Source organism: Rhineura floridana, chromosome 6 (genome assembly GCF_030035675.1).
Source record: "Rhineura floridana isolate rRhiFlo1 chromosome 6, rRhiFlo1.hap2, whole genome shotgun sequence".
In the NCBI taxonomy this organism is placed as follows: Eukaryota; Metazoa; Chordata; class Lepidosauria; order Squamata; family Rhineuridae; genus Rhineura; species Rhineura floridana.
The window spans coordinates 128263845-128290020 of NC_084485.1; the positions used below are offsets into that span (position 1 = coordinate 128263845).

The following is a 26176-nucleotide window of genomic DNA, read 5'->3' on the forward strand; positions in this document are numbered from 1 at the left end:
CAACTATACTGAGTGGAGGGGAAATGCCTCACATTGCACAAACCAAAAAATGTGGGGATTGGCTTTGAATATTTGATTTTTTTCTTTTTATTATTTTGAAGGTGCGAGGGGAGGAAAGCATTTTTTTCAGTTTGGAAAAAAGGTAAGGGAGAGGGACATGAAAGAGGTGTATAAGATTATGCATGGAATAGAGAAAGTGGATAAGGAGACATGTTTCTCCCTCATAACACGAACTCAGAGTCATCCAATGAAGCTGAATGTTGGAACATTCAGGACAAACGAAAGAACGTTCTTCACACAGTGCATAGTTAAAACTATGGAATTCACGTCCACAAGATGCAGTAATGGCCACCAACTTCGATGGCTTTAAAAGGCAGTGTAGACAAATTCATGAAGTATAAGATTAATGATTACCAGGAACGAAGCACAACCTCCAGTATCAGAGGTGGCAAGACTCTGAGAACCAGGTGCTAGGGAGCACAAGAATGCTGTTGCATTCAGGTCCTACTCACAGCCTTCCCATAGGCATCTGGTTGGCCATGGTGAGAACAGAATGCTGGACTTAGATGATCCTTTGATCTGATCCAACAGGGTTCTTCTTATGAGTAACTTATGGTGTGCAAATGAAGAGTCGTGTACAGACGTCTAAATAACTACTGGTCTGGTTGTCTGTGAAGAATAAGAACTGCTGGGAAAATACAAGAATCGGTTCTTTTCTTCTTTTAGGTCACAAATTCTAACACAAATATATGCAGTGAAGATGGCGAGTAATGTGTTTTTCCGTGAACTTTCAGCTTTTGTTGGAGGAGATGCATTAGCAACATTGATCATGTGAATGCACCTCTATTCCTAGCATGATGATCCATCTTCTTGCAGGTGGTTTGCTGACTAGCTACTGAATTGGGGATAAATGACAAAGTCGACTAAAGAGATGAACCTGTAACTCAAGATAGCACTTCATACAATCGATGAGATGGACAGTTGTCCACAAAAGCTTATGCCATAATAAATTTGTTAGTAGTTGAGGTGCCACAAGACTATTTGTTGTTTTTGCTCCAGCTGATGAAGTTTTTGCATGCTGAGCACAGATGGAATGCTTCACCTAGACATCATATCCTCAGAGAGCTTTTGCAGAGACAAGCTCCAAATAATGTGCAGTCTACTGATTCCATACATACATACTTCTCTACTTAGCTCACCATTTTAATTGCTGGGAAGCAGGTTGAAGCATTTTCTGGCATTGTGTTCTTACATTTTGTTCTTGTGATTAGCATAGTTTGGAAAGCCAAACTGAGAAATCATAACATTAGAGTATTTTAAGGGCATGTTGCCATAGATACTAACCAATTTATTTAGACAGTAAGACCTCTGGAGCAAATGTTCTGCCCGATGCCACATTCCAGAATAGCCGGTGTTACTCTCTTTTTCCAAATTCCTGATGTCTACCGGCTTCACAAACATGCCCGAAGGCTTCCCAGTATGTTTGGCTACTAAGAAATTCATGGCAATATCATCACAATTCTGAGTCTCATCTATCATGGCAAGCACAGCTTTAGGCTGTTTCTGAAAGAGTTCTAGATATTCACTGTTGAAGAAGGCTGCTCCTATTAGAACCATTGAATACTGGTCTCCATTTCCGTTGCTAGGACTCTGCAGTTCAAAACTTCCATAGCTGTATATTCCTGAAAGGCTGGGCAAGTGCTTTCTAGGAACAAATCCTACTATCTGATCTGGAAATTGCTGTAAAGAAAAAGAGAAGATCTTATAAGACTGTTATTCAGAGCCTTGTTAATTAGCACAATTGCAGAGGATACTATAATAAATTAGGAATAAATTGTGCAGAAAAGTAGACAATAAAACTGTACACATTTATGTGTACAAATAATAGGTATACAATAGAATAAAAGGAAAATGAGGTAACAAAACATTATCTGATTAGGCTGTCTAATGGATACAATGCACAAACCCATAAACTGGACAAAAGGGATATTGATTTACATACGATACCCACGAAAATCTACAATGCCAAATTGGAATAAAAAATATTGAATCTACAGCTACTAAGGTATAGCCCCAGCTTGGTGGTAAAACATATGTTTTGTATGCACACGGCCCTATTTTTGTACCACCAAAGAGTGAAGTTGCCTGCCTCAGATCTTGCAGAAGATTTTGGGCCTCTCCAGAGTGGTGTTTTATTGTAGTATTCTACAACATATTGTTGACACAATAGCAGTCTATTAATGCCATCTGGAGGGGCTATAGTGCAACAAATGCAGGACAAAAATAAACTAGAACATTTCTGGTATAAAAAGTTACAGGATTTCAGCAGGAAGTTACAGGACATGCAATAACTGGAAAGGAAGCAGTATGACTCCCCCAAAATGTTTGTAAGCACAAACAATATTGAAAGCAGGATTGCATGTGACCTCCCTGGTAGTATCATGATCACAAGTCATCATGAATGTGCATCTGGAGGGGCCCTTCCAATAATGGTCTGTATGTGATGTAATAAGAGAGCCTACTGGAGCAACCTGCTGGCAACCCCATATATGTGTCTCTCTCTTTCAGAATCTGCTCCATTCCAGATGCTGATCAATGAAGTGTAACTTAATCCACTGTCTTCAGCACACATCTAGCAGACTTGAAATCCATGCAGAAGATCTTGCACCCCTCTATTAGGTCCCGATCCACCTCTTGGAATCACTGTTACATGCAGGGCCGGCTCCAGGAATGCCAGGGCCGTTGGGCATCAGGTTGCCCTGGGCCCCAGCGTGTGTGCCCATTTGTATTCGCATGCGCAGCCCCCCCACCTGTCTCCTGTCTTTTACTATTGCCCTTAACGAAGATGGCGGCTGCAGTTTCCCTAAGGGGATGAAGCCTCTGCCGCCATCTTTGTTGATGGCACGCATGCGTGCTACGCGCGCGCATCTCTGCCATCAACTAAGATGGCGGCAGGGGTTTCAGTACCTTAGGGAAACCGCAGCCGCCATCTTTGTTAAGGGCAACAGTAAAAGACAGCAGACAGGTAAGTGGGGAGATGTGTGGGGGGAGCACAGAGCACAGATGGGGAGTGGAGGGGCGGCTGAGGGGCCCCCTGTAGCTCCAGGGGCCATCGGGCCAGTGCCCAAACTGGCCGCCCTTTAGAACCGGCCCTGGTTACATGCAATACAACCATATCCATATCCATGCTGAACTATGCCCCGTTCTGTTCCTTGGGGCTTCCTAGATAACTATGCAGCTATAGAGGAATACAAAAAAAAAAAATTAATACACTTTAAAACAAGGTATGCAAAACAGAATGCAGATATTACCTGCCAAATGGAGAAAGCGAAAACTAGGTCATGAGCGCTAACTAGGGTATCATCATCCATCATCAAAACAGCTGAACAGAGAAAAATGCATTTTGATGAGCACACACATTAAAAGGCATTACTTAGCAAAACACATATGACAAATTAGAAAATCTGTGAGTACTCTTGCTAGGAAAAAACCCAGAAGATTCTGGTTGTTTTGTGAGGCAAGAGATGAACCTCAATATGCGGAAAGCCAAAGGCGGCTTTGCTAAACTCACTCAGAAAAAACTGTTTTGCTCTCGCAGAATAGCGTTTCCCCAGCCTTTTTAAAAAGTTCAAGGTCTTGCAAACTTGGTTTGAATTATGTGAACAATTTTTAAAAAAATATATGTATCAGGATGCTCAAAAAGGGATGCCAACAGCTGAAGTGCAGCTCTTTGGTAGTTCTCAAAAATGAACAGGAGTTGATGAAACAGTCTTTTGTGTGCTATTATACACTGAGGCTGCAGTCCTATAACACACTTCCATGGGAGTAAGCCCCACTAAATTCAGTGGAACTTAGTTCTGAGTTCCTATGGCTATCCTGTGCAGTGTGATCCCAAGCATTTATACTCAGAAGTGGATTCCACTTTGTTCATTGGGACTTATTCCCTAGCAGATATGCTTAGGACTTCCAGCTTTAGCCTTGTATTGCTATTGATGATGATAGCGAGAAGAATGGTGGCACCACAACTGAAGGATTGCCTGAGGCACAGTTACCAGGGGAATCACAGACTGGGCAGAGGGAAAGGGGCACTGGGTTAGCTGAGAGGCACGGAGAAGTGGTTAAAAGAAGGTGTAGTGGAGGCTGTTAGAAGAAGCATGTTGGCAACCACTGTTAAGGACAGAGTGCAGAATGAAAGAGTAGATGCTGGAGGAAGGGAGTCAGGATGGGTCAGTGAAGAAACTGTGAGAATACTGCGGAGGAGGAGGAAGCGACTGGCTCACTTTCACATGAAAAAAGGACAAATACAGAGCTCTTTGGCTTAGGAATGTTGACTTTTCAGGGCTGCTTCCCAAGTGTATGCACATCACTTCAGTTCTCATTCATTGTTGACTCACAACTGAATGTGCTATCAGCACCTGCATTTTAGGCAAAGATGAGAAAACTCCTTGGATTGATCTGGAATTTGGCTCAGCAAACTCAGCAATTTTCCAGAAAATAGGTTCATTGTTTTTTTCACGGGCAGATTCCAAAATTCAGAACTAGTTATCTGACACCCCCACCATCAGTGGGAGTGTGATGGGATCTGAACAACTTCCCCAACCTTATCTGCAGGCCCCCCTCCCCAACTGATCGTCATAGCCTCCCCTACTGCTCCCTTCCCATTTACTTTATGGTGGCAATATTGAGAAGGTCTCCCTGGAGGTTTTTCTGAGAGGGCTCCATTCCTAATTGGGACCTTGAACACTACAACTGCAGGGTCCTAGACTCTAGGGAAGTGCTTTCCCTAGCACCTGGCCCTCTACTTTGCAGCATTCAAGGTGTCAAAAAGGAAGAACTGCCTTGGTTTAAATTCTGAGCTGGAGCAGGGCTCTTGGGGGGCATGTTGCTTGTCTCACAATGCAGCTAAGCATGACGAGCTGGAACAGTTAATACACCAAGATAAATAACTACGAAGTTTAGCAACGTCAGTAGCTTTAGGTGACATGAGGGGATATGGAAATTCTGCTTGTAGTTTTTGATTTGTGATGGTTCATTTACCCATGGAAGTTGTCATGTGACACTGTAGCTACATTGTGAGAAACAACACTTAATTATAGCCAGCCCCCTCCAAATAGGAATGATGTTGCAAAGCAGTAATGGTCCCTAGAGCAGTGGGGGGGGCATGGGGAAGAAGGGTAAGGCAATAATTACCTTTTGTTTCCAGCTCAGGGAAAACCTGAAGTCTGTTCCGCATGCGATTTACTGTTTGGGTTTTGAAGATAACTGGGACTGGATGTGGTCCCAGGGAGTTCCAAATTTCCTCAGGTGCTTTCTCTCCAATGTTATTCCACACAACAATAACTTTGTGCAAATGAGGGATGGCTTGATAATGATTCAAAAGCTTCAACAGCAGATCGGTTCTATTGTACGTCTGCATAATGAGAGTAAATGAATCCGAGGCAAACTGGCTCTGGGATTTTCTTTCCCTCCGCAAATTAAGCATTTTATCTTCTTTAATATTTGGCAGCAAAGCAGTTAATGCCCCTGCCACCAGGAGCAACAGAAGGACCACAACAGAAGAGAAGTGAAGGAGCCGGATCCCCATAATTCTTCCAGGTAGCTTGCAGGTGTGATAAAACCTTTAATATTAAAAAAGAAGTGGAGTGGGGAGGAGAAGAAGGGGAGTCAGTCATGGGCAAACCTTGCAGAAAACAAGATCAACATCAACTATCTATTAAAGTCAAATGGATTTTGATAAGTCAGTGGAGAGTTTACTATGGGTCTTAAATTGCAACATATTGATGTTGTTGAATGTTTGACTGTGAAGGTGGTTTAAAAATAATAATTAAAAACCAGACAATGCATGAGCAGCATAGTGGGTGCTTGATATAAGAGGTGACCTGATATGAGCAAAAGTTCAGTCGCCAAATGCTGAGTATAAATCCACTTAAATTGAATTCCTTCTCTATATATGAACCACGTGTGCCACTTGTCTGAGTTGCTCATGCATTGTTGATTTGTGCTTAGGCAAACATGATCGTTTAAATCAAGAAGAACAATCCAATTTAGATGTGGGAACTGAAGCTTTAATGGCTCATTAATGAAGGCTCAAGGTGATTCAAAAATAAGCAATGGGTACGTCAATATAAATGGATAAACTTGGAACTGAAAAACAACAATAATTTATAAGTGAAGAAATGCGCTCTGAGAGAAAAGAAGCAAAATTACCCAATTGTTCTATTTCAGAGCAATACTCTGCCACATCAAGGATTTATGCAAAGCAACACTTTGTTCTGCTTAGCCCTGACCTGGTGCCAGACAACGAGTCCTCAGAGGGCTAACCAGGCACTCCACAGATCAAGGACCTTAAGGAGTAGGCAACCAGTGCTGGAACCAGTGCTATAGGGATCCCCTTGATGGGTCTTCTGGAGAAAGACCTGCTGAAGAATCCTTGGAGCTGTCAGAGGAGGTGGTGGAGCCAACCCTCAGGGCTAGCTGTCACTGAGGTGGCAAAGTTAGGGCTGGCCTGGACCACTTCAGAATACAAGTGGAGACTTGCATGGTTCCTCTGTACCTGCCCCTCAATCAACAATTAATGACAGGGAGGAAGTTAAGCTAGAACCCTTTTTCTAATAATAACTGTTCATGGAAAAGACAGTATTTTGAATGGAGGACATTTGTTACGTGAACCCCAGACTGCAGTGGTCCAACCCAGATCCTGTTTTACCAACTGTGGCCTGACGGAAAAGGAGGAAGGGTAGCTTTTATTACATGCTTGTTTATACAAGTATCATGAAATATTACAAATTTTAAAAAATCAGAAAATAACAAACGCATGATAAAAAATCCCTTATTTAAAAACACAATCAGCAGCTAAATAGGATAACTTTCCTAAACAACAGAAAATGATCTAAGTAAACAGACAGGTTTTTAACTGATGTTTTAAATATCCAACCAATGGAGCTTCCTGAATCTCTTTCGAGAGTGTATTCCAGGTTGCTGGTGCTACTACCGAAAAGGCCAGTTTCTGCAAGGTTTCTAGAGGACAATCCATGTGCCATGGTATGTTCAGCAGGGTCTCCTCTGAGGAACACAAAGATCGGTATAGCCTATAGTATGTTCTCAGAATCTCCATAGATGCCACTAGGCACAAAATATTTGCTAGGACACTCAACTCTGCAGCAGCACCTAATCCCAACTACAAGAGGTGTAAGACAAGGCTGTATTTTGGCCCCTTTTCTTTTTAATTTATTTTTAACTGATTTGGCTTCTTATCTCTGCTGTGTCGATTCCCACGCTCCCAAACTGTCCAATACCCTTACTTTTGTATGCTGATGATGCTGTACTGTTATCACTTTCCAGAACTGGGCTAAACATACTATTTGTCTCTGAGAATATTGCTCTGAGAATAGCATGAGTATCAATTATAGCAAGTCTAAAGTTTTGTTTTTTTCTAAAGCTTGGAAAATATATAAATGGACTTTAAATGGCAACATCATTAAGCAAGTTGCCCATATAAAATATCTAGGAATACAAACGCAGAGCACTGGACTTTGGTCTGAACAACAAAGACAGGCAATTGACTCAGCAAATTTTAGTCAGCAGCTGATCCTAAGATTCTTTTTTATGCAAGGTGGTAAATTTATCCCTTCTGCAATTCAAATTTACAAAGCCAAGACTCTGGCCCAACTTATTTATGGTATTCCTATTTGAATATTGGGATTTAATGCCCAAATTGAAAGAGTCCAGTCTGTATTTTTTAGGAAGTTACTGGGCCTTCCTTCCTATGTGGGGAACGCAGCTATTTATCTGGAAGTGGGTATTCAATCAGTCGAATGCAAGGCATGGATTGATGCCTTTAAATGGTGGCTACGGTTACACTTCCTGGCAGCTCCTGGTAGCTATCTCTTCTTACTGCTTTCAGATTCCTATGTCACTCGTTGGATAAGAGAGATGGAGAAGAAGCTACTTAGGCTAGGCTTCTCTGTGGAAGCTGCGGGCAACTATGGGCTTCAGAAGCCCCAATTTCCTGTTCAAAGAGTAATAGACTTAGATCTACAACATTTAAGAATTGCTGCAAGTATGGGAAACCTTTGACCCTCCACCAGTGTTTCTCAACCTTTTTTTATTTTTTTGTTGCTGGACTACAACTCCCATCAGCCCCAGTCAGCATGGCCAATGGTCAGGAATTATGGGAACTGTAGTCCAGCAACAAAAAAATAAAAAAAGGTTGAGAAACACTGCTCCAGATGTTGCTGAACTACAACTCCCATCATCCTTGCCCATTGGCCATGCTTGCTAGGGCTCATAGGAATTGTAGTTCAGCAACAGCTGGAGGACTAAAGGTTCCCCACTCCTGACATAAAGAATTCATGGATTTTTAAGATGTTTTTTAAAGATGTTTTCAGTGTTTTGTCCATTGTTTGCCACCCTGGGCTCCTTCTGGGAGGAAGAGCGGGATAGAAGGATGATGATGATGAATCATGGATTGCAAGGCAGAATTATGTTTAGCAACATAGGGTTGTATCCAACATTAGTCATACTCAGAGTAGACCCACTGAAATTAGTGGACATGACTAACTTAGGTCCATTAATTTCAGTGGATCTACTCTGAGTGGAATTTAGTTGGATACAATCCTTTTTTAACCTTGCTATTTATCACATACAAAGACAGATCCAATAGCAAAGCACATAAGAAGGGCTCCAGCAGGCAAACTGTGGTTCAGTAATACAGCAAACCAAATTGCAGTAATCATTTCCTAATTCTTGTTTATAAAAACGTTTTCTTCTTCCAGGAGTTAGAAGCACAGGCAATAATTTAATGTCTCAAAAGTACTTTTGTAACATACTTCAAAAGCGGAATATATTTTGTATGAAAACTCACCTCATTCCTGCACTGGAAGCTTGAATGTTATTTGTTAGGGTGGCAGGGAACTCTGCTTTAGATAGCCTTCAGTTCTGTTGGAAAATGAAGTAATTCACAGTTATGCATTCTCACAGGCTAGCCTCTATAAAATGACTGAGCAGGCGAACATGTAGGTGACACTTTTACCAGACAAATTTGCTAATGTACGTTCAGGGAAGAGAAAATATATTGTGTCATGAATTTATAAATCCCTCCTATTACTTCCAAATAATGTATGCAATTCTGCCATCATTTTTACATGCTTATGTCTCATTGTGTAACTAAGGCTGCAGTTTTACACACTTTCCAGGAGCAGGTCCCACTGCTCAGTGGGATTTACTTCTAAGTAGATATGTATAGGGTGGCACTGTAAGTGTACAATTACAGCCAACTATGTTGAGGATCAAACTCCCAATCCTAATTCACTATGTGAAACATCCATTGGCCACATTTGCATGCCAAAATAAACTAAGGTTGCTGTTTCATTGTAGATTACTGTTCACAATCAGCATGCTGGTACACACTGCCTGATTGCTCCAAGTTCACTCTTCCCTTGGTATGAATGGGAAAAGTAAACCAAGGAGCTGCAATTAGCCTTGGCTTCTCATTTCATCTGAACCTGCGATCATGGCTCTTTGCTCCATAACAAGTCAAGATTCATAAGCAAACAAACCATTTTTAAAGGCTTGCTAGAAATCCTGGCTTGTCAGGGACGAACAAACCATGATCCCTGGTTCAGATGCAATGGGAATCCAAGCTTGACTGCAGCTTCCTGGGCTGTTTCTCGTACTCGTGCTAAGAGAGGAGCAAAGAGAGCGCTATCATGTAGTGTGCACCAAGGCATTGCTCATGCCTGATGAACCATAGTAAGTCCACAACTCTGGCTTATGATGTGCATATATGGCAGCTACACCACCTTTCTCTCTTCTCATGCATCTTTCTCAATTACATTACATGTTTTGTCTTGCAAATGGATGCTTTTATTTTATGCTGAAGAATACCTCGGTATCAGTGCATTGATTTTCATTTTAAGGGTGGCTAAATATGAATAGCAATCGCACACATACACTTATATACCACTGTTGTGTAGGAAGCAGCTCAGATAAAAAGGGTTGCAGGCAATCCAACCCCCCCCAAGGGGGAGGAATAATAGTAAAGCAATATCCATTAATGCTCCTGCAGTGTTGGGGCTCAACTCTCTGCCACTGCTGCCTGAACCTATGACCTGAGCAAAGCAGGATGAAGTCAAATATGTAGGCTATTACATAACATTGCAAAACCTTAAAAGTCTTCCCCAGGTCTGTCCCCCACCCCCACCCCCACCCCCTTAATCAAGAACAACAATCACACCCCAAAACACAAAACAACAGCCAGTGAGGTAAAGAAATGGTGTTTCTTACCCTACCATTAAAGGCAAATTTTTTTTTCTTAACCGACAGCTTTAGGCTGCAATCCAATACATGTCTACTCAGAAGTAAGCTTCATTGGTTCAATAGGACTTACTCCCAAGAAAGTGCATATTGGGTTGCACCCTTGGTTTCTCTTGCACGGCTTCGATTTAAATCGTACACATATAAACATCTCTTTTCATACAATCTCGCCTCTTGCTAAACATGAAACGCCTCTCCTCGCCCCGTTATGACATTATACTACCACTCTCGTTCCTTTTTTGTCAGGACGTCAGATTGTCTCCTAACCTGCAATCAATGGGCCGAGCGTGAATTCACATCATCAGCATAAGAGACCAGCCGAGATTTCGTGGGCGGCTCCAAAAGACGCGAACAAGACCTGCAGCTCTCCAGAGCTGCACCATTTGACGAATCAACTGCAATTGAAAACATCCATCGCAGCGTGAGAGGAACGCAAAAGGGGTTGTACTAACACCCGCAACCTCTTCCCTTTTTGTTGCGTTGTGCTTCCTGTGGGAAGAATGTGTTCTCCTCCTCCAGATCCCGCCTGTTGGCGAGCGGGATTCTTAGGTAAATTTATTTAAAGTGAAATATACTGTATTTTCTCTTTCAGTAATACGTTTGTGTTTTTTTGTTGTTGCCGCCATAAGAAACTGCTCATGTACGATTTCTCTGACAAATTCATTTTTTACCTGAGCTTCTCTGAATGTTGCCAGGCCAGCAGTAGTATGGGCCCAAGAAACATACATGGTGGCAGAGCAGACTCAAGAAGTTAGTTGTGGGAAGGTTTCTTGTAAAGAAGTGGGCAGAAGACTGGAACATAGGAAGCTGCCTTATACTGAATCAGACAGCTTGTCCATCTACCTCAGCATTGCCTACACTGGAAGCAGTTCTCCAGGGTTTCAGACCAAGAACACTTCCCAGCCCTACCTGGACCTGCCGGGGATTGAATCTGGAACCCTCATGCAAACCAGATGTTCTACCACTGAGCTGTGGCCCTTTCCCATTCTGTTCCTATATTCCTAATAATGAAGGCAGTCCATTTCCATTTTGGTTGCCTTCACATTAAGCCTTTTTGGACAGAGGTGCTAAGAAGGGTCATCTTTTGAATAACCAGTGATCTTTTCCCTGGAACACCAGACATATCATTATTAGATAACTAGACAATTGTTCCTGTTAAAAGAGCAAAACTTGGCACACAATTTGTTAATTGCAGCAAAGATGCTCACTGTGTTATATATTTCTTTGTTACTTTTGCCTACCAAACATACAAGCAAATCCTTAAAAACAGAAAAATCCAGTGCAATCCTTAAGAAGAAAAAATGATTACTAAAATTTTGGGATTCTGCAATAATGGAAAAGGTGATACAATATTTTAGTGTAAGAGGAGCAAGTTAAGGTTTTTAAATACATTTCTGGAAATTATTTGCAGAGATGTACAGATTTTAAAGGCAGTGTTGGGAATGTACAGTAGTTTGATTTATAGATATGTAATTAGCTTCTTTGTTTCTAATTAAAGCAAAAATGTCCCATTGACTTGTTTAACTACAATAAGCATCCATGAATTTACACAAGTCATTAGCCAGGTATGTTGTGCACACACAAACTGAAAGTGTGCCATAGAACACACCCAGTATTCTCCTGAGGATACACACTGCAAAGGAAGAGCAAGTGTGGTGGGCAAGATGTCTTTCAGGAAGCTTGTCCATTATTTCTCGTCCAGGAAACCCCATGAGCTTTTGAAGACAGTTTGAAAAACAATGAACTAAGCAGAAGAGAGGGAGTAAGCAAAGTGTATATATTTACTAATGTCTCTTCCGAAACTTGTAAGCTAGTTTTCACAAGATGAGTCTGAGCTATAATCCTATGTACACTTATTAAGCCCCACTGAATACCTGCATCAGATTGTGCTGTGAGCTTTACATTTCCCATGATGTGTCTAACTCAAACATAGAATTTACACTGGTAACTTTAGAAGCTTTATATAGTTCATTAGCAACGTTCACAAAGTATACATGAAGTACAAGAAAGTGTTTAACATCACTTGTGAAAATGCCATAAAGACTGGGTCAGGTGAGTTTGCAAGGCGAGATGAGTGACTCAATCGCTGGATTTGGGCTGGCATTAAGTTTTCATCCTATGTAGAGTTAGGCATGCCTAAACTCATGTCTAACTTCACAGGAACAGAGGAAGGTGCCTAATAAGTAGTCAGACCGTTGGTCCATTGAGATGTTGTTGGACTCCAATTCCCATAAGCCTCAGCCAGCGTGGCCAACAGTCAGGTTAGGAATGACAGTTATAGTCCAACTACATCTACAGGGCACAACATTGGCTACCCCTGATTTACACTGACTGGCAGCAACTTGCTATGATTCAGATAGGGGGCTTTCCAGTCCTACCTGGAGATGTCACAAGAATTAAAGCTGGGACCTTTTGCACGCAAAGCATATTGTTTGCTACTGAGCTATGGCCCTTCCTTTGTATATGAGTGGTCTCCAAGGGTGGAAAAATGGAAGACCTGACTCATGGACCTGTGTAAGCTTGCCTTGATATGAAGAAGCTGTGCAAGAACAATTAGTGAGAGTGGGCCAGGAACAGGAGTTATTTGAATTTTCTCACCCAGCCAATGAAATATTAGGCCTATCCTGAGCTGTATTCCAGCTGGGACTGGCACCAGCACTCTGAGTGCTGTTTGGGGGTTGTAGAGCATGCTGCCTGTGTCATAGAGGAGAACTGGGAGTCCGGGTGCATGCTGACAGTTATGAGGGAATTGTGTGTGAAGAGCAAGGGATTAATCCTTTCTTCTGATAAGGCTGAGATCATATGGCTGCAATCCTAACCCCTTGCCCATTGAATGAACCTCACTAAACTCAATGGGACCTACTTCTGAGTGGATACAGAGCGATGCAATTGTACTTACATTTACTAAGGAAATTCCACCGAATGATGTGGAATTTACTTCAAAACAAACATGCTAAGGAATAATTACCTGAAGTCCACTTGATTACTTGAAGGAAATGAACATGCAGTGTGCTCGCCTCCTCCAAGCCGCGGATTCGGAGTAGAATGACACAACCTCAGAGGTGTATAGCTTTTTTTTTTTTTTAATAAACACTTAGATTTCCGAATGTCACGTCCAGGCTGCGATTAAGCTCTACACAAGCACTCGCTGGGTGACTCCGCCTCTCCAGAGAATGAAAAGAGCCCAGGCTCCTCCCGCCCCTTTTTTCTTTCTTTCTCATGATGTAACTTGGTCTCTCCTCCTACCGCGCAGGCTCACTAGAGAGGCGCCTTGGTCCGGTTGTACCGGAAGTTGCCGCTGGCGAAGAGGGCCGGCTTCTTGCCTTGCCTGGCAAAGAGTGAGAGGGGGTCGCGCTAGCAGAACTACTCATACGCCCCCTCTAGCCAGGCTAGACTTCGGATTCTTCCCCTTCACCATCCTGGAAGATGCTGCCTTTGTCCATCAAGGACGATGAGTACAAGCCGCCCAAGTTTAATCTGCTCCGCAAGGTCTCGGGGTGGTTCAGGTGAGAGTGAGGCGAGGGGTATAGTAGCCTGTGTGTGTGTGTGTGAGAGAGAGAGAGAGAGATGGTTTAAAGACTGGGTGGCTGAAAAGGAGTGGAGGATGAAGTAGCTTAGCAAGAGGGTATAGTCGGTTGTACCACCTACAGGAGGTGGGCGAGCAGGAGTCTTCCCCCCTCCCTTACGAAAACAGTAACGATGGGGAGGTGGTTTGGGGGTATTGGCAGGGGAGAAAGGAATTGGGTGTGGAAAGAGAAACCGTGTGTGAGGGGACGAAAATAGCTCGGGGTGGAGGGTCCCGCTTAAGGTCTTGTAGGCGGAGGATCCTGAATCCGCATAGTAGCGATTACGGGGCGAGGGGTTTGATGGATACTTCAGCCGTATGGAGACCGCTTGTAGTGGTGGCGGCTCGGGTTTTGTGCCGAGTCCAGGGGCCTGTAGGAAAAACCTTGAATGGCAAGAGGAACACAATTGTGTTTTGGGGAGGGGGCGGCGGTTTCGCTTCCCACAGCTGGTGTGTCAAGGAGGTTGTTGTGTGTGTGTTTTAGGGTGAGGTTGTGTGTGGTGTGTAACACTCCCAGAAGGGCCCCATATGTGTATATGAGATAGGAGGTCGCGGCGTTGCTTTGACAGGCCGGCCTTCCTGTCAGGGATGTGGCCCCTTTCAGAGGCCGGCCCGGAACGCGGGGAAGAGGCTTCTCCGTAGGCGCGCTTGTGTGGTGACTTATAACTGACGCTTAGGTAGTGGCCAAATCGAGAGGCGGCCGCCCAGCCAGCCACGTGTGAGTGTGTGTATTGGGGGACGTCGACTATCTTCTCCCCTCTCCCACGAGGACCTTGGCGACTGTTCTCTCCTGTTAGCGGGAGAAAACCCGACCGGCAACACCGCTTGCCTGTCGCTCTCGTTCCCATCCCGCCCCCTCCGTCTGCACTTTCTTTCCCGCCCATTCCTCTCTGTCTCTCTCTCTCTCTCTAGGTCGATTCTGTCGGACAAGACGTCACGAAATCTCTTCTTTTTCCTCTGCCTCAACCTTTCCTTCGCTTTCGTGGAGCTGCTGTATGGCATCTGGAGCAACAGGTACTGGGGAAGGGAAGGGGAGGGGAGGGAGGGAGAAAAGGAGAGAGGCGGTGCTTCCCAATTGAAACGCCAAGTGCAGCGCAGCTGCTGCTGCCACGTCTCCCTCTGGCCTGTGTTGAAGAAGCTCCGCTGATGGCTGAGAGTTTGAGAGAGCCATTGGCCCTGGAAAAGAGGGTGGAGGGAAAGGCTGGTCTTGGGCTGTCTCATGTAGGCCTCCTTTGAAGTAGGTTGGAGTGACACCAGTTACTGCCTTAACTGTGGATATTTATTTGATAGAAGCAATATTTTTGGTACACGTTGTTAAGGGCAGATTTTAAACTTCAGGAAGAAAAAAAGGAAGGGAGGGTTGTGATAGGGAGGAGGCTGCTGTGGCTGCTGTATTGGATAAAAAGTTTTGCAGCACTTTCCCCTTTTTGGCTGGCTTGGAGGGTTTGTGTTGGAGGGACTGTTTGCCTAACTTTTCTGCATACAGGATCTGATGGATTTGATGGTCCTGAGAAGTTATGTAGTATACTCTGTGTAGAACTGTTGAAATAGTAAGATAAGATAGATAGTGCTGCAGATTAGGAAAACCTTAACTGGTCAGGTACTGCAGATTAGAAGTTGCTCAAGGCAAAATGTCACCATGCTGCCGTATTTTCTCATGATGGCTGAACTTTCAGTGCATTAGCTGTAAAGACACCGAAATGGTTCTTGATGATTATCTAGGCATTTATATCTCCTGCAGATTTTGGGAAAGATTTTGGTAGTGGGTGACAGTTGTATGATCCTGTGAAAGCCATAGATTTAATACCTTGTTTTTTGAGAGGCTGTGTACTCTCAGCTTGTGCCAGAAGTGTATCCTTCACTCATTTAGTAGACTGTAGAACCAAAACTGATGATGCCAGCAGCTGCTCAAGACCATTTATGGCAGGCTCATTTTAGTGCCCACCACACTGAGAGCTGCTTCACACGTGGCTTTCCCCTCTCTGGATGAAGACTGAGACAGAACTACAGGAAGCTACTGATACATAAGTTGGGAAGCCACAGTGGCTTCCAAGCCAGCGTATGTGTTGCAAAATAAATATGCATACTATACTTTGCACATAATGGCATTCATGTGTTCAGGTGCACATGTAGGGAAACAATATGTGGGAAGTGCTGTTAATGCTATAGGCAACTGAGGAGCAACCACTTGAGAGAGGGATGAAGTATTGATAGAATTTAATCAGTATTTTTGGCCTGGTTTTTTAAAGGTTTATATGCATACACCAGCAGTAGTGGTTTTTTTTTCATGTTGGTGTCTTTGACAAACGTATTAGTGGCAAAAGTATTTGAAGTTCAGGTCCTGAAATGCTCACATGCAGCTGTTGGAGGAGGTATGAGCAACAGTTGGGCTATAATAGCATGATGGCTTTTGGAAATATGGCCCCCTTTTCCAGTATACACAGATTAAGAGCAATGTGCAGAGCCCAGGGAAATATTGAACCATGCATCTTGTTATGACAATATGCCTTGCCATAAGATTCTAGAGGGAAGGCTTTCCAATTCTATGGAATTCAAATGGTAATACAATAAAATATGTAAGCAATGAAATATAATTAAATATCGTAGTGCATCTGGTACAGCACATTACAATTGCTACAGAAAGACGGAAGAATCATGGGCAGAGCAATTCAACTCAGGGAAAGCTGGCATAAGTTGTGCCAGTGCAAGAGGAGCTAGCATAAAGTTCCGCCACATCCAATGGCCGTTCAGAAGCCTCTGGGTCAGCTGAACGCCAGCTCAGCCAGGAGGTGCATGCAGGGACCAGACAGTAAAAGCCTGCTCACCAAAATACCCTTACTAGGGAGTAAGCCCTTTCCATTGACTTCAGCTGTGCTTATTTTCTTAGACCAACCTTTTTCCCGGCATAATTTTTGCCTGAATTGGGACCTCTGCAGGAGTGCTCCGAACATGAGTTGGATATGCTAAGTCTCCTCACCTCAGCCTCTCTCCCGACACGACCCTTTTTTCCAGCTGAGGCCTGGCTCAGCCAGACTGGGGGACTTACGCCAGTGTAGCCCAGCTGAGCCAACCCAGCTGGCTCAGCTGGAGATCTGTTTCACCCAACTCCCCTCCACGGGGTATAAATGCAAGTTGGGTTGCACCCAAAGTGATCTGCCAAGACACTTAGCAATTTTCAAGTGGTGCATGGAGAACAAAGTTTAGGAACCACTGTTTGAGGGCACAAAATGCCAGTGGGGAAGGGGGTGTTGGACGCCATCAAGTAGCAGAGCCAACCCACCATGTTTTCCTCTGGCCTTTCCTTCAGGAAAGTCTGTTGGGAGCGGGACGCTTGTCCAGAGAGGAAGGGGGCTGAGGGCTGGTGATTCCATTTTTATTTGTTTTAAATTGCAACCATCTTATATAGACATTAATATATAGTTCATCATGATATCGCTTCACATTTGACTGACAAAACTTCTTTGTGTCTTTTGCATCAATGCATCCTTTGATACATGACATTCAACAGTTAAACTCTTCCCTTAATACCCTCCATTGTGTACTTTGATTAGAGTTCCTGTGTCTCCTGGCACCTTGTGGTCTGATATGCTATCTTTGTGTACATATGGTCTCTGGCTTCTTCATATTTTTTATTCTGTCTGTCAGTCCCCTATGCTGTGAGTAGCTGCTCTGTGAATTTTTGCATTACTGTGATTTTTCCATGTCCTGTGGGGCTCCACTTATTTTTGCACCAAATAATATGTTCATAATAAAATTCATAATAAATATTGCTTCTTGTGAATTGTGTACTAGGAGATGGGGTGGGTTTTCTAAACAATCAGTATGATGAGGCCTGGTGCCAGCAGGCCGACAGGTAGGCTCTGGCCAAGGGCCCCTGCAGCCCCTCCTTAGACTGGGAAAATGGAGCTTCCACTCAATGATCTGCACCAGTATGAGGTCATGGGGTTAATCATGCCCAGTAGCTCTGTCGCATCCAATTGCCTTCCACCCGGCATAAATGTGAGTTGGATTGTGCCCAAAGTGATATGCCAAGACCCTTAGCCACAGATCACAGAGCGGGAGCGCCACCCTTCCAGGCAACACCCACCCATGCAGGTGGCATGGGCTTAAATAGGCCCGCCTGCCGCACCAGCTTCCTATGTTGCCACATCAGCATGCTGCATGCACATGCCTACCATGACCCAAGGTGGCAGCGGGGGTGTCCCAAGGGTTTTTCATCCCTGTCGCCATCTTGGGTGATGGCAGGCATGTGTGCACAGTGTGCTAGCACACTGACATGGCAACACAAGAGTTGGGGCAGGCGGGCCTATTTAAGCTTGAGTCACCTGCATCGGGAGGGGATGTTAGGGAGCATGAGGACCTGGGCCCAGGGCCAACCCTGAGTATAATTGGAGGAAATCTAATTTTGACAGTTTAAATAGAAACACATAATTTCAGAGTTAAACCATTTTATGAGTCACTTGGAATTAATTTATGTTTATTTCAATATTTATTCCCTGTTCTTTAGTCCGGAGACTTTCAGAGTGGGTTATAAATAAAATAAATACACCACATAGGATACCAGTATTAGGAATGTTTAAAACCAAGAAAAACTCAAAACAATAAAAGGATCTAAAATTGATATTTAAAGATCTGGGCAGACAAGATGGTCTTCACCCATAATTAAAAAAAAAATTGGAGTTAGCACCAGGCAAGCCTGCCTAGGGAGAGCATTCCATAACTAAGGTACCATGACAGAGAAGGCTTTTCCTGGTCACCACCTGCCTCCCTATGGAAGGCAGAGGAAGAGCCTTTGATAACGATCTAAAAACATTGGCAACTTCATGTGGGAAAAGAATGTGGTCTGCTAGTGTTTCAGAACAACTGATTAATGCCATTTACTTCAGATGTTTTTATGGGGTGATGCTAACATATTTTTTTAATCCAGCTCTTAAGTCAGAGGACTGTTTAACATCACTTAATAAAATGGGTCACTCCAGGACTTCCGGGAAGGGTGACTTCGCTTGTGCCTGCTTTTGGGACGGGCTCCCGCCTCAAAAGAAGCTTATTCAGATATAAATCAGTCAGAACATTTTTTTTTTTGACTGATGAAATTTCTCCCGGGCAGGGAGAAACGTAGAGATCAACCTCAAAAGCCTGTTTTTGTTGGGAGGACTGGATTTCATTAATTTATGAGATAAGGTCCAGCCAACAATGCCGGACGGACTTCCTAACAAGCTCTATCTGCTTAAGCGATACGTTTATCTTTTCTTTAAAGAGAGAACGGACTAACAGGCAAGCACCCTTCTTTCTATTATTTTTTTTTACTTGGTTTAAATTGTTACAGCAAAAGGAGATTTGTCAGATTGATCGGCTTTGGACAACTTCTGGGTGAGATATAACTCTTTTCTGTTATCCACGAAATTAACAGCTTATCTCTGTTTCTGTCGCAAAAAGCTGTCCTGGAAGTGCATTCTAAAGATAATAAACAGAAGAGGGATTTCTATTCCTGATTTCTACTCCGAGGAATATTATATTGTCTGGGACTATTCTCTTTTTGGTCTATTTTATTTTGACGAATCTGCTTCTTCACGACGCCACTAACTGTTTTGATGCTGGGAACTAAATTTGTTTTGCATTCTTGAACATAGAGAGATAAGGCAGGTTGCTCTGTTTATACTGTGATGTCATCAAGCCTGGAATATTAACCCAACTGTTGCTGAAATAAGAAGTGGTTCTTCTTTATTTTTGTTTTGCTTTGTTTTCGTGGTTTTAAAAATGGCAATCAAGAAAGTGGCTGAGAATCTGGAAGTAACTATGTTTCAGAAAATAATGGATGAGATTGAGATAACGAAACAAACCCTGCGACAGGGCAGTAAGGAGCTGAAAATTGAACTGAGCAAAATGACGCAGGAGCTTAAAGAAATAGGGGATCCTGTGAGAGAGGAGAATGAGATCAGAGATGAGAAAAGAAAAAATAAAGGGAAGATACAAGCCCTGGAGATTGGAACAAATGTGGAATTGGAAAAAGATCTGGAGTTTATGGATTTTAGAAATAAAATCTACTGTTTGGAATTTAACGTTATCTCTGAAGAAATTAATGAAGATATTAGAGATAAAGTTATCAATGGCTTGGATAATCTTCTGGACTGGAATGATGTGATGGAGCTTGATATAGAGAAAATCTATGGAATTAACTGCAGCCATGTGACAATGGAAAAACTCTTAAGAGATGAGCCAGTGCATTTTGTAAAAAAGAAGAACACAGATATGACTTTACAACAGTATTTCAGCAACTTATTTAGAATGGATGGCAAGAAAATATTTGGGATAGAGGAAATTCCCATCAGACTCTTATTATATGACTATGGTTACAACAGCAAGATTATTATGGAATACTGATAATGGAAGATTGGACACTGAAATTACTGGACTTAACAGGACTATTGAAGATGGAAGATGGAACTAATAGGGATAATGGAATAATGGCTATTGAAATTATTGGACCTAACAGATTCTGATGAGATGGATTAATCGAAATGTTTATTTGGACTATGGTTATGACAATAAGATTATTATAATTATTAACGAGATGGATTAATTGACATGTTTATTTGGAGAAAAATTGATAGATATATTTCTTAAAGAATTGAAACCTCTCTTTGACTTTTTGTGGAAAGAATAAAGTAATGTTTATGAGATTTGATGATTAATTAAGATAACTACTGGAGGAAAGTGATTTTATAATATGATTTAAGAGACAGGATTGTTATATATTGTAGACCTATAACTGATTTGATATGTGACAAATGGGAAGTCAGCATTTTATTTTTTTTGTTTAATCATTTTTGTTTTGTTTTGTTTTTTGTCTTTGAATGTTTTATGATTTTGTTTTCTATGTTTTATGAAAATTTGAATAAAAATTATTGTAAAAAAATAAAAATAAAATGGGTCACTCCAGACAGGCCTGCTTTAAAAGCTATGATTTCAGGTTTAGGCTAAATTTACCATAAGAGTAATTATATGTCTGTTTATCTGAGGTGAGTAATAGTTCTTATTTGACAAATCATTTCAGATAACGCAGGATGATGATGATTATGATCTATTGAATTTATAGCCTGTCCTTCCTCCTGAAGGAGTGCAGATGCTATGTGAGGCATAGGCTTACATGCATGGGTGGGCTGGTAATACTTTTCATGGGCTGGTACCTTTTTGTATTTATTTATTAGGCTGATCTAAACTTACTTTCACTGATAAATCAGATAGTATGGTTGTTTCAGTAGGCAGATTATTAATCAGTGAATAACTATTTCACTGGCATTGAATGTTGAGGCATGCTTGCTTTTTTTAACGTGCTTGGTGTTAAAGCAAACCAATCAACAGAGAGCTATTTAATTGGACAGCCTTGCCAGAAAGATTAAGCTTTTCCAAGCAGCAACAGTTGTGGATATTATTTATTTATTATTTGATTTATATCTCGCCCTTCCTCCTAGCAGGAGCCCAGGGCGGCAAACAGAAATGCTAAAAACACCTTAAAACATCACAAAAACAGGCCTTAAAAAACATTAATACAAAACGTTAAACATTTTTTTAAAAAAGCTTTAAAAACATCTTTTTAAAAAGTGTTAAACATATTATTAAAAAAACACGTTACCAAGCAATTCTAACACAGACACAGACTGAGATAGGTCTCAACTTAAAAAGCTTGTTGAAAGAGGAAAGTCTTCAAAAGGCGCCAAAAAGATAGCAGAGATGGCGCCTGCCTAATATTCAAGGGGAGGGAATTCCACAGGGTAGGTGCTGCCACACTAAAGGTCCGTTTCCTATATTGTGCAGAACGAACCTCCTGATAAGATGGTATCTGCAGGAGGCCCTAACCTGCAGAGCGTAGTGATCGACTGGGTATATAAGGGGTAAGACTGTCTTTCAGGTATCCTGGTCCCGAGCTGTATAGGGCTTTGTACACCAAAATTAGAACCTTTAACTTGGCCCTGTAGCAAATGGGCAGCCAGTGCAATTCTTTCAGCAGTGGGGTGACATGTTGGCAATACCCTGCTCTAGTGAGCAGTCTCGCTGCCGCATTTTGCACCAGCTGCAGCTTCCGGACCACCCTCAAGGGCAGCCCCACATAGAGCGCATTACAGTAATCCAGCCTGGAGGTTACCAGTGTGTGGACAACAGTGGTCAGGCTATCCCAGTCCAGAAACGGCCGCAGCTGTCTCACCAGCCAAACCACAGGAAAGCTATATTTGGAGATGTACCAGCTCATATATTACAACCTTTATGTGACTGTCCCTAAGAACAATAGGTATTTACCTCATGGAAGTACACAGGACTGTGTAAACCAGCTCTCTTAAGGCAGATTCAGTGTCTTTTGTAACTACTTCAAAAGTAACACTTGTTTTGCTGGTTCTATGTTTTAAACAGTTGTAGGTAACTTGGAGCATCGTTTGGCAGAAAACTGTCTCAGAAACGTAATCCAGATGGGTGTAGGCAGTATCATTTCTCACCAGAGGGTTGTAATAATAAATTAGTATTTCTGGTTGGAATTTCAAAATAATCCAGTCTTCTACTGCTTACTGAAGATCTGTCATTCAATGGGCTGAATCAGGAAAGAATTTGCCAAGAATTAGTGAACACATAAACTTTCCAACTCTAGTAGCTGGATGAGACCAGGTGATCAGGAAGGGTGTGGTGAAGCTGTTGCCTTACCTCCTTTGCTGAGAAAATGTTGGTGGTTATGTTACACTCTCTGCTTTCATCTGACTCTTATATCCAGGATGACCTACAAATGTTTTATCTGGGATTTTACTTTTGGCCATTGTACACTGTTAATTCCAACCTCTGGTTAAGAAATTAAATCATCTTGTAGCCTGTTGTACTGAATTTTCCTCATGCTTTATCGGGGTAACCAGAAGATCCTCTTAGTAGGTTTGCTTCTTCATTGATGGGATATAGTTCTTTAATTAGCTACATAATGTGTATGGGTACCTTTGCTACAGCATACATTGTATATGCGTATTCAGAGTGATTTTTTAGCAAGAAAAAAGTAGAGCTTCAGTAAATACAGCTCCGAAGGAACATGGGCAAGCCTATACATGGTGGAATTGCTAATAGAATTAACTTTTTAAAAAATCTAATGTACTGTATGGTCTGGTTCCTTCAGTAGCTAACTGAATGTGTTTGTTTTTGTTTTACTATTCCAGTTTAGGTCTAATATCAGATTCGTTTCACATGTTTTTTGACTGTACTGCTCTGTTAGCTGGACTGGCAGCGTCAGTCATTTCAAAGTGGAGATCAAATGATGCCTTTTCTTATGGGTAAGCAATTTCAATAGATAAAACATGGATATTCTAAGAAACCTATTTAATGCCTGTTGATCTTGAATGAGAGAATGTTGGCATACTCTAATAAAACTGCACAAGGCAGAACTGCAGTTAAGAGTTGTATTAAAGTGGGTTATAGGAATTAGGTTATACATATTTTTACTGAAATGTACATTTAATATACTCTGTAGTGCACTACCTTTTAGGCACTGGGGCCAAGTCTAAAACTAATAATGTCAGACCAGCTGTTGGTTAATGCTGGGTCAGGAACATTTAACCATAACGAACATACGCTAGCTTCCAAAAAACTGAAATTGCCATTCTCTTTCCTCAAGATACATGATGAATGTTTAGTATGAATACAAATTTCCTGAAAGGTCTGACTAGTGCTATGTTGCTTCTGATTCTTGCTGGGGGTTGCACCACTATTTGATCTTTCTGAAATGTTGGCTGTCCACAGCCTAGCCCTGCAATAGGGAAGCAGGCTGTACTCTGTGGCTGATTTTCAATTTGGTAGTGGGATATGTGTTGTTTGCTCATATGATTTATTATCAAGTGGCAGTTGGTGGCCTGTGTGTATGCTTGGTAAGCTAGTAATGGAATCCTTTTGTCTATGTCAGTAAAAGGAATGGGGGCTCTGTGTTGTAGGAACAGACATTAAGTATGAGTGAACATAAGATATTTACTGCAAATAAAATATTTGTGTGCATTACAATACATTTGTTGAGAGGGTAATTTTGGGCAAGATAGTTCACTGTGGCTGTGTTTGGCTGTAACACTGGCCGTAAACTAAACTTAAGCAAATTAGCAGCTCATGCATGAGTTGCATACTGGTGCACGGAGCTCAAACACTTTTTGCTTTACTCGTTCTCTTCTTGAGCAGGGAAACAAATCCATAGAGCGGTTGGCTTAGTGTTATGTCTAAACCAGCTATGTGGTTTGTGTAGTGAAACCAAGATCTATTTTGGCTTTCTGATTATGATTTGTTTGGTACAGCTATGCCAGCACCTCCATGGTTTGTTTCTCAGCTTGACTAAGGGAAGAGTGAAGTCCGAGTGCTTGATCTCTGTGCACCAGCACTCTGCTTGTGCAGAAGCTAATCTGCCTAACTATGGTTTTGCATTATGTGCCCATGAGACCTTTGTGGCAGAATATAAGAATTGTCTGTTAGATTAAAAGACCTCTTCAGTTTCATACACTTCATGTTTGCTGGCTCATGGTAGCTACTTGGGTTGTAGGTAGGTAGCACACTGGTTCTGTTTTACTGGTGGATGTAACTGAATAAATAAATACTTGGGTTGAGAGAGGTTTTTTGTGAGTTATTGAAAGCTATTGCTCTGTGGCAAATGTGTGCATTTTGGTGTGCTTGCTTGTGGTGTCTGGTTGGTCAATGGTGGCTTGGGGCAGTGGGTTGGTAGATTACCTGTTTGCTTCAGCTTTGTGACACCATAATTCTAAAGGACTGGAATGGACTATCTGTCAGGCCACATCTTGCCCCAGTATCAGGGCCAAAGCAGATGTGTACATTTACCAAATGAGTACCTGTTAGTTTGGCCATGAAATGCATATGGGGTCTACTTCTATTATTCAATCAAACCTGTGGGGTACGAGAAAAACTCAGCCCCACGGTGTTCCACTGCTTTAATTTCCTTCTCCTCACTCAGCTCTGATAATGGCAATGAGCTGGCTGGACTGAGAAGGAAAGTCTTCAAACAGTGAAACATGGGAAGGTAAGAGATGAGTGCGAGTTACTACCATCCCCCATGCACTCTATTTAATGATGAAAGTAGACCCTCCACCACTTTAGAGTTAAATTGGCAAGTGTATTTTTAGCAAAGACATGACATGTCTGGTTTCAACCTCAGCAAGACCAGAGGTGAGCTTTTATATGCTGCTGGGAGCGGCAACTGCCAAATGAGAAGTTCCTGCAGATAAGGTGATCAGCAGTGCTTTCGACCTGGCTATTGCTGTTCTCTGGGTGGATTCTTGTGAAATGGTGCTAGCTAGCAAAAAGCAACACTCAAGTCAAGCACTGCTTTGCTATCTAAGGCATGTTCCATCAGGACTTGGGAGACTGCACCCATTCTGGAGCAAAGCTTCCACTATCAGATGAGAGAAGTGAGCAGCAATGCCTTATGTGCTGCTATTGAAATGGTCTGCCTGCTCTTGGATCTCATCACTCAAGGAATGGTGCTAGCTGGTTTGAAGCAGTGTACAAAGCTCTGCTTCTCAGCAAAAGGGAAACTATTATAGGGGCCTCTAAGGTGATAGAGTTGTGCTGTGGAGCCTGTATACCTTATGTGCATTTGAGGAGCAAGCAGTACAGAATGCTTGCTTCAAATATTGCACTAGTTTGAGGAGGATTATTTAGCTACCAGCTGCCATTGGGTTTATCAACTACTGGAAAAAACAAAACATGAAATGGCTGCGGAATGTGGGCTAATGTACAGTGGTAGTAAGACTATTATTTTTGTATTCCTAGGTATGCTCGAGCAGAAGTACTAGCTGGTTTTGTAAATGGTCTGTTTCTGATCTTCACAGCTTTCTTCGTTTTTTCTGAAGGTGTTGAGGTATGTTATAGCTATAAATTGGTCCTGATGAATAAGCTGAGTTTTTCGGTGTAATTCTGTGATTATTTGCTTGGAAGTTAGTAGGAAAGAGGCCTGATTTGCATGGCGCTGTAAGCCAAACTGTGGCTTACTGGGACCAAATGGGCTGCTGGACCACATGGGCTTCTGGAGAGGTACTCAACAGCTGCACTGCTCCTCCAACCTTTTTAACTACTGCGTGGCACTGAGCTAGAGCTCATGGTCAGTGAGCAGAGAGCTTAACCACAAACCTGGGTTCAGATGTTGCACTAAGCAAAACCTTGGCTTATCTCAGTACGATGCGGGAGCAGAAAGGACCAAGGAGGAGAAAAGCAGATGCATGAGACAGCTCACGTTTGCACAGTCGTGGTAAGCCATAGTTTGATTTACTGTGTCATGTGACC

At 42.4% G+C, this 26176-nt stretch overlaps 2 protein-coding genes across 6 annotated transcripts in view; one reads left to right on the plus strand and one right to left on the minus strand.

Annotated features, from left to right (window-relative positions):
- Positions 1 to 834: 834 nt before the first annotated feature.
- Positions 835 to 13471, minus strand: EXTL2 (exostosin like glycosyltransferase 2). Of its 3 annotated transcripts, XM_061633845.1 has the most exons (6): positions 13283 to 13471; positions 10582 to 10709; positions 8864 to 8937; positions 5191 to 5618; positions 3312 to 3382; positions 835 to 1740 (listed from the first exon to the last, which is right to left on the minus strand). In XM_061633845.1, exons 3-6 carry the CDS (start codon positions 8866 to 8868, stop codon positions 1249 to 1251), a joined length of 996 nt encoding a protein of 331 aa, XP_061489829.1. In that variant the 5' UTR covers positions 8869 to 8937; positions 10582 to 10709; positions 13283 to 13471; the 3' UTR covers positions 835 to 1248. The 3 variants fall into 3 exon arrangements, with proteins under 3 accessions (XP_061489829.1, XP_061489830.1, XP_061489827.1); XM_061633846.1 differs by lacking the exon at positions 10582 to 10709; XM_061633843.1 differs by lacking the exon at positions 13283 to 13471 and having other exon boundaries at positions 10582 to 10772.
- Positions 10849 to 26176, plus strand: part of SLC30A7 (solute carrier family 30 member 7) — a 46612-nt gene continuing 31284 nt past the window's right edge. Inside the window, exons 1-5 of one of the 3 annotated variants that reach the window (XM_061633837.1) lie at positions 10849 to 10863; positions 13568 to 13820; positions 14792 to 14893; positions 23065 to 23178; positions 25667 to 25754. In XM_061633837.1, coding sequence (XP_061489821.1) covers positions 13741 to 13820; positions 14792 to 14893; positions 23065 to 23178; positions 25667 to 25754 — 384 coding nt within the window. In that variant the 5' untranslated portion in view covers positions 10849 to 10863; positions 13568 to 13740. Of the gene's footprint in view, positions 10864 to 13533; positions 13821 to 14490; positions 14598 to 14791; positions 14894 to 23064; positions 23179 to 25666; positions 25755 to 26176 lie in introns of those variants that run through there. The other 2 variants (XM_061633836.1, XM_061633838.1) reach the window with 2 other exon arrangements.